At 40.0% G+C, this 8,813-nt stretch overlaps 1 protein-coding gene across 1 annotated transcript; it reads right to left on the bottom strand.

Annotated features, from left to right (window-relative positions):
- Positions 1-66: 66 nt before the first annotated feature.
- On the bottom strand, positions 67-6,962 carry LOC133442458 (THAP domain-containing protein 5-like). The gene is made up of 5 exons (XM_061720457.1): positions 6,696-6,962; positions 4,682-4,865; positions 3,014-3,795; positions 1,248-1,434; positions 67-465 (listed from the first exon to the last, which is right to left on the bottom strand). The coding sequence occupies exons 1-5, from the start codon at positions 6,926-6,928 to the stop codon at positions 343-345; spliced, it is 1,509 nt and encodes a 502-aa protein (XP_061576441.1). The 5' UTR covers positions 6,929-6,962; the 3' UTR covers positions 67-342.
- Positions 6,963-8,813: the final 1,851 nt, after the last annotated feature.

Genomic DNA, 8,813 nt, shown 5'->3' on the forward strand with positions numbered 1-8,813 from the left:
TTTGTATTCATCCACAAAGCACACAACTTAAAGAAAGGAATCTTTAATCATTGTAAATGATCACAAACAAAAATATTTCAACAAGTCAAACAAAATCTGGAGACAAGAAACATGTCGTAGAGAGCTAGAAACTTAAAAAAAAAAGAAAAAGACAATACATTCTGATTACATCTCATCCACATTAGTGCAAGTCTCACAGCAGATGGACCACAGATGTAGTTTGGAGTAAAACTAAGTAGAAAAGGACTAAGTTTTCAGTAGCATTAGCGGTTTTCTTTAGTTATTATCATTATTGTTGTTTTATTTTGGCACAGTAGGCAAAGACAAACATTTCCCGCGGCCTCACAGCATCGTTTCTGCATCCTTCAGTGGAGTGTACAGGTACGCAGCGTTGTCCTCCTCGTAGATGATGGCGACCGTCTCCCCGGCATCCGCCGCTGTGGCCACGCCGCCCTGTATGTACGCCTGAGGGGGAGCAGACGAGAAGCCATTACTGACGCCCTTCACCTCTGACCAGTACTGGAGTTGAGGGGGGATGAGGGGGGATGGCATCCCCGCCTTAAATAAAAACGGTCCAAATCATCCCCCCTGTAAAACTGCCATCCCCCTTTCCATCCCTTATGTCATTTCATCCATGAATGTGGTTTTACTGCTATTTCAACATTTAGAGTCATCACCAGAAAAATAACTTATTTGACAATTTTCATCTGTTTCAAGTAAATTTTCACTTGAAATAAGTAGGAAAATCTGAGATAAGATTTATCTTCTCATTACAAGCAAAAAAAATCTCGTGAAAATTGTTGTTTTTTCCAGTGATGAGTCTTGTTTTAAGTGTAATGAGATTTTTTTACTAAAATGAGACATTTTATCTAGAAATAAGACAAATATTCTTGTTAAGATTTTGAGTTTTTGCAGTGATCCATTGTACTTATCCTGTGAAGGACAGAGTCATATTGATAAGTTCAGAAAAGTGTTTTTTATTGTTGTGTTTTGATGTATTTGATGTAAGTCCAGTGGATATTTAAAGCTTACAGAAGGCTGCATTTAACTGCTGCTATGTCATTCCTGCAGTATTTCTGCAGGTGTTTTGGTCAGTGCTATTATTTATAATATATCATATTATTTATAATCAGCACAAATTATCTGTCCCCATATGATAAAATCCACCATCCCTCCTGATTTTTTTTTTTACAACTCGAGTACTGCCTCTGACCCCTGAACCCACAGCGGGGAGGTGCGTGACGAACCCGCTCCAGCAGCTGCAGCCGCTCCTCGTTCAGCAGGTTGCTCTGCCGCAGCTGGCCCACCACGTTCTCCAGTCCCAGCAGCTTCTCCAGGTGCCGGCGGTGCCGCTGCTGCAGCACCTTCACCTTCTTCTGCAGCTCCGCCACCACGGCCTCCAGCTGCTCCTTGTTCAGGCTGCTCCTGTGGTAGCTGCTCCGGACACGGGGACGGGTACAGGTACGGACAGGTGAGCAAGGACAGGGACAGGTACGTACAGGTACGTTCAGGTGAGAACTGCAGGGTGGACGGTTACAGAACAGTTATGATTATATATATAGACTTGTACCGTATTTTCCGCACTATAAGGCGCACCTTCAATGAATGACACATTTAAAAACTTTTTCCATATATAAAGGCGCACCGCATTATAAGGAGCACTAAATATATGGTAAAATACCATACTATAGTGGCTGGGGTTGAGTTACGTATCTACATCAAGATCGCCTCAACCAAGTTAACATCAAGACCGCCTCAACCCAGACCGAGACCAAGACCAGAAAGTATCAAGACCAAGGGCCAGTCCCAATCCCCTCCTAGTCCTACTTTTCATCCCTACCCCTTCCCGTGAGGGTAGTGGTGTCCCAATTCCTCTTTGCATGTAGGGCTAGTGGACATAACGAGGGGTAGGGTGTATGAATCTAGCCCTTCAGAGCAAGGGTTTTCAGATGCTGACTCACCGACCGAGGGTTAGAGAAAATTTCTCAGAATGCTTATCGTCGTCATTTGCAGACTGAATCAAACAAAAAAACATGGCGGATATTTCTAATTTTTAGTGAATAAAATCAATATTTTTAGTTAGTTTCTGCATAAAAATGCGTTTTGATTACATTTCTAGCGAGAAATATATATTTTACTTTCATAATATTCACTCAGTGAATGTACATAATCACTCGCTTGCCCGTTGTTGCGAAGTCTTTTCAAATCTCGCCAGAATAAAGGCTGAATAACCAGCCTCCAACAGCCCCCTCCACCTCAGAAAAGTCATGAATAGTAAATGTTACTGATTCAAATTGGACTTAATTTGGAGATGAAACCTGGATTTTAAATATTAAAAGATACAATTATCAACTTGAAATTGCATTATTTACTATTATAGTAATCAGATTACACTGAAGAACTGGTGATCATGAGAATCTGTCACCTTCGTGTGCAACGGCATCTCAATTATCCGAGTCTGAGAGACCCGAGACCGAGACCAGGACCACAAAAAAGTGGTCTCAAGACCGGTCTCGAGAACTACAAGTCTAATAAATACAGGACTGTCTCAGAAAATTAGAAAATTGTGATAAAGTTCTTTATTTTCTGTAATGCAATTTAAAAAAAAAAAAGAAATGTCATACATTCTGGATTCATTACAAATCAACTGAAATATTGCAATCCTTTTATTATTTTAATATTGCTGATTATGGCTTGCAGTTTAAGATTAAGATTCCCAGAATATTCTAATTTTTGGAGATAGGATATTTGAGTTTTCTTAAGCTGTAAACCATGATCAGCAATATTAAAATAATAAAAGGCTTGCAATATTTCAGTTGATTTGTAATGAATCCAGAATGTATGACATTTTTGTTTTTGTTATTGCATTACAGAAAATCACAATATTCTAATTTTCTGAGACAGTCCTGTAGTATTAAGTGTTGCGTTAAGTTTCCATCTCTAACATTGTGAATCTGAAGCCTCAGAAGGATTCTCTATAAACATGAACGGACGGAGACGGCGAGCGGCTCACCAGTGTTCCTCCAGCTGCTGATCCTGCTGCTCCGGGTCGTCCGTCTCCGACAGGCCTTCGTCTCCGTCTGCGTCTCCGTCCAGGCCCTGCAGGGGCACCAGGGGCACCAGGGGCGCGGCGGGCGGCGCAGCGGGGGGCGCCACGTGTTTGGAGGTGATGGGCAGCGTGGACGAGATGGGCTCCGAGCTCAGGGCGGACGACAGCACTGTATTCGGGGACGACGTGAACTTGGGAGACGTTTCACAGGGGAAGACGCTGGGAATCGCCTCAAAGTAGGCGATGACCTCCGTGTCCTGACCTCCCTGGAGGCCCGGGAGCTCCTGGAGCTCCCCAGCGCCGTTCTGGAGCGCGGCTCCGTCCGCCACCACCAACCTGCCCCCCTGACCTAAAACGGCAGCGGTGATTCCCTTCAGCAGCTCCTCCGGCCCGTCCCCGGCCGACACCAGCAGCAGGTCCGAGTCCCCCGCGCCGTCGCCCATCTGGTACAAAGTTAGAGGGAAGTTCAACCCTACGGAGACCAGCGAGTCCGTCTGCAGAGGACGGTCAGACTCCCCGACATCTCTCCACTCCACCAAACCGGTTTCCCCCGGCTGTGACGTCTCCACGGCGATCTCGTACAGCTGCACCGTGTGTGATTCACTCTTCACCCCTGCAGCATCGAGACTCTTCATCCCTGCAGCGTCGAGAGTCTTCGTCCGGTCACCTGACGCCGCCTCGCTGGGATCGTCGTCACTCCTGAGACGCTTCGGCTCCCTCTCGCTGGGATCAGCCGCTTTCCGTTTCTACAACCAAGCCAGAGCTCGAGTTCAGCAGATGCAACAGGACAGTTTAAATTCAACAGCAGCTGTGATGTCACAGGGGGGAAACTTCTGTTTCACACCTCTGGACTTATGGAAAGAACTTGAGAGCTATAAACTATGTAAAACAACACATAAAATCAACATTGAAGGGAAGAACATTATTACTTATTTTGAATTCAAAGAAAAGAAGCTATGTGCTATTGTCAATCTTTATATTTAATTAGGAAAATGTCACATTCATAAATGTAAATTCCAAAACTCTTCTCCATTATTTAAGTTGTTTTTTATTGAAGTTGATTATTATCTCAAGTCTCTTAAGTTAATTACAAATAAGATTGTATTGTCAATGATGGATATCCATTCTGAGATTTTCAATCATTAAGCTGTCACAAATATAATTCTCATTTTATGCAAGATATTATGAAGTCTGTCACACAAAGGTTTTGTGTCTTTTATGTATTTATTAATTTTTTTTCTTTTTATTTATTTATTTTTCTAACTTTTTCTTTAAATGTCATTTGTTGCTGTTGATGATGCATGACTGTGCACTGTGCCGCTGATGTTGCACAGGTTGTGAACTGAAATGACTGATTGTTGTACATTGTTCGTATATTGCAAACTTTCAATAAAACATCAATGCTGGGAAAAAAAGACCTTTGGACTTATTTGTTTCAATTTTAAGTTATTTATCACATTAAATTACAAACAACACTATTCCTTTTGATGTTCTCAGGTTCAAATATAAGAGACGCAGATTTGAGAGGAAATAAAAAAAAGAGGAAATTCAGTACTTCCACTTCCACGTTGCATTAAAACCGTCTCAACGGCCCGAAACAACGCAGCATCTCACTGTTCAGTCACGTCTCACCTTGAGCTCCGGGAAGACGGTGGGCACGGCGTCGCTCTCCAGGTACCGGATCCCCCAGCGCACCTTGAAGCACGAGGGCTCGAAGTGCTCGTGGCAGATGTACTGGTGTCGGGAAGGAGTCCAGTGTTCCCGGCCCATGTTCCGCAGCCACTGCTGCAGGCGGGCCGGGTCCTGCAGAGGGAACCTAGGACGCAGCGCAGAACACAGCTGGGGTTTATGGGCTTTAAGTGAGACCAGAAAATGGAAAACTGCAGCTTAAGAAGAAAAAAAAGTGCTTGTTAAACTTATCAGCAAGAATATGAGGACTGATGTTCAGGCGTCAGCTGGGATCAAATAACCAACTGTGATGCCTCAGACTCAACACCTTTTAGCTTGTGTTGTTACTTTCTCTGCTGTGTAATCTGACCCAACTCTTGGCTTTTAAGTTGATTATTGCAGCGCAAATATCCACACACAAAAAAATGTCTACATTTAAATTTGTTGCATTCAGTTTGTTCTGATGATGTTTAACTGCTTTGTAAAGTCATCTAAAGCACATTTTAAAGATTGTTTACAGGTTAAAGTCTGAATTCTGAAAAAAAGCGTTATTAAATTCATTTTTAATCTCACTTAACATGTTTTATTTTTTAAAGGCACACAGCCGTTTAGTCCCACTTCAGGTTATACATGTTAAATGTTCATATATTCACTATAACATATCTCAGAGTTGATTTTCTGTGAGGAGATTCCACCAAACATTTAAATGATCACCAATCATATTCATTAAATATAGAATTTGCTTCTGACTTCTGACACTCTTTCCCTGAAGATGTTTCACCACGAATATTCCACGTTTAAAGAATGCATCGACCAGTTTTCAATAAAAAGTACCCCAAAGTGCGCAAATTCAGTAACTTCAGTTAACTCCTTTGTCCTTTTGTCCACCTCATGCAAACCAATAATTGGATAATTTTCACACAAAGCAAACATCTGAAGTATATCAATCACTGCAGTTCTTATTCAGTGGAGGGTTTTAGTTATTTGTTAATGTCAGTTCAGGCAGTGGCCTTTCCTGGGGAGAAAATACTACAATAGTCTGGATTACTATGACACAGTAGGTAATGGAACATGAGAAGTAGTTTAACTAGTTTTATAATTATCCCTAACCATTCCAGTTATTAAAGTTTTCATGAGTCACGCTGTCCTCTCAATAGATCAACTCCAAGACTGGTTAAGGTAAATACTTACCTGCTGTACTCTACTGCCCTTACTTTTTAACAACTTGTGCTTTTTATTTTTTTTACTTTTCTTATCATTTTATTTGTTATTCACTGTTTAATTGTGTCTTGCTGATTTTAATGTTGATGTAAAAAACTTTGAATTACCTTGTGTTGAATTGTGCTATACAAATAAACTTGCCTTGCCTTACTTTTTAACAACTTGTGCTTTTTATTATTTTACTTAATTGTATTTGTTATTTACTGTTTAATTGTGTGTTGCTGCTTTTAATGTGGATGTGAAGCACTTTGAATTACCTTGTGTTGAATTATTCTATACAAATAAACTTGCCTTACTCTTTAACAACTTTTGCTTTTTATTATTTTACCTCTTTTCTTATTTTAATTTTATTTTATTTACTGTTTAATTGTGTCTTGCTCCTTTTAATGTGGATGTAAAGCACTTTGAATTACCTTGTATTGAATTGTACTATACAAATAAACTTGTCTTGCCTTAAAATGACGTCATCTTGTGTCATTTATTCCCTAATACAGTCAAATCCACAAAAATAAAATGCAAAGGGCCTGTTTCTTAATGTTACTATGTCTTTTTAGCACGACTCAGTCATCAAACTCCTTAAAGACACAAATATTATCAACTCAACTGTATTAAAAAGAAAAAAAAAGGAGAGTCATTGATGGGGTGACCGTAAAGCGGCAGTGACACGTCGAGCAGGAAGCTTGAAGCTTCTCCATCAGTGATCCGAGCAGCCGCGTTCGGACTCGTGTAAAGTCGTGAGTTTAAATCAGGATCTTACTTGTAAAAGCTTTTCCCGTCATTCCCGCTCCCGGAGTCGTTCACGCAGTCCGGGGCCGAGCAGTACTTGGGCATCTCTGGGCGTCGCTGTGGCAGCTGCTGCCTTGCTCGTTCACCTGGGATCATAACAAGGTGAAAGCAAAGTCCTTCCCTCGTCGGGACACGCGTGCTCCGGCTCGTGTTGTCAACACGCGGCGCGCAGCGATCAGCTGTCCGCTCTGACGTCACAGGCATGCGACAGTCTGTAGTCGCATAAAACCATATATATCCCCCCCTCACAAAAATAAGAAAAATAGATCAACAAAACTAAATGAAAAATTTTCAAATAACAAAATAACATATTTGAACAATTTTTCAGACAATAAAATAACATTTTAACCATTTTTCAGACAATAAAATAATTGAAAAAAATCTGAAAAATAGTTAAAATGTTATTCTGTTACTTGAAAATTTAAAAATATGTTTTGTTGATGAGAAAATATGTTTCTCTATTTTTCTTATTTTTTGAGGGGGGATATATATTGTTTTTCGGCACTACCTTGTTCTCTTTAGCTGATATAACATGAATTAATCCTATGTGGGATCAATAAAGTTCTTATTTTTGCCATCTGAGAAAATTAAATATATTATCTTTGGTGCCTAACTGTTTCCCAAGTATATTAGTGCGTGTGTGAATGAATAAATGAGACGTAAAACCTAAATTTCTTTGTAGAAAGGCGGTTTATGAAAATAAGTCCATTTACTTGTATTAGTTTACAGCGCAGTCTTGCCACATCCAATATGGCGGCGTCGTTGACGTACTGCAGCGCCAGATCCATGCTCAGCGCTCGATGGGCTGTCTACGTATTTATGTCTATGGCCTGTAGTGTTTGAAAACTTTCTCCATTACCTCTCTCTTTCTTTTATCCTATGTTTATATAAACAATAAAATTTAGAAACAGCATCCATTGTAAGATAAACTCGAAGACTGCAAAGGCCGAATCGGTTCCTGGTGAGTCATCAGCGTCGGTCCTGTTGCCTAGCAACTCTGACAACGACAATTTATCATCGTTTGTAAATCGGACCATGACATTTAAATTTTACTTTTTTTTCATTTCATAATATAAAATCTGAATATGTAGCGTCATTTTATATTCGGTGCAGGATTTTTATTTATCTCAGGCTGTGAGTGTCGCAGTACAGTCCGTCATCCGCGAGTTGCGCAATGGATCTTGGGATATGTAGGCTGTTTAGTTTAATATTTCCCGATAAAAACAAACGGAAACGGATATCGTCATAGAACTGTTTCACATGTAAATAAGATTTTTAATCATCCGTTTTAGTGGATATCAGTGCATTGGCTCTAACAGACACTCATTTTACATTACTGTTATGATAAAAGCAACTTTTGTAGTAAACAAAATCTTGTACTGATTCATTCATCTAATATTACATATCAGAAAAATATTCCTGAGGTTGAAGTTAAATCTTCATTACATATTTCCATATTAAAAAATGTATTCCCAGTATAATCATCTCCAAGGAAATACAGTCATTTTTCTGATTCAAGTATCTAAACGCTGAACTCTTGCATATTCTGTTGGCAGAAATTGGTATTCTGTATTAAATACATTTAATTCAACAGATGTTGAATACGATTAATGTGACAGTTAACCATCTACTATATGGTAACATCACCTAAAACTCTTTTATAACATGTTGTGGAACCTTGTTTTGCAATAAGTGTTTTATTTAAAACACTGTTATAATCTTAATTCTGTTCTATGGTTTGCAAAAACCAAGTTTTAATGTCACTAAATTAACCTTATTTTACATCTCTGTGGCGATCAACTATGAGTGCCAGCAGGATTTTTTAGGTCTTTTTTGCTGCACCTACGTACAGTAGACCAAAACTTTTGACACCCTTCCCCATTTGTTTGAATGAGGTGTGTCCCAACTTTTTGTCTACAGCAGGGGTTTTCAATTCCGGTCCTCGGGCCTCCCTGCCCTGCATGTTTTAGATGTTACCCTGCTTCAGCACACCGTGATACAAGTGGCTGTGTCATCAACAGAATTGTGCAGGGCTTGATGACAAGCTAATTAGGACCATTAATTAGAATCAGGTGTGATGATGAAGGGA

Source organism: Cololabis saira, chromosome 4 (genome assembly GCF_033807715.1).
Source record: "Cololabis saira isolate AMF1-May2022 chromosome 4, fColSai1.1, whole genome shotgun sequence".
Taxonomy (NCBI): Eukaryota; Metazoa; Chordata; class Actinopteri; order Beloniformes; family Belonidae; genus Cololabis; species Cololabis saira.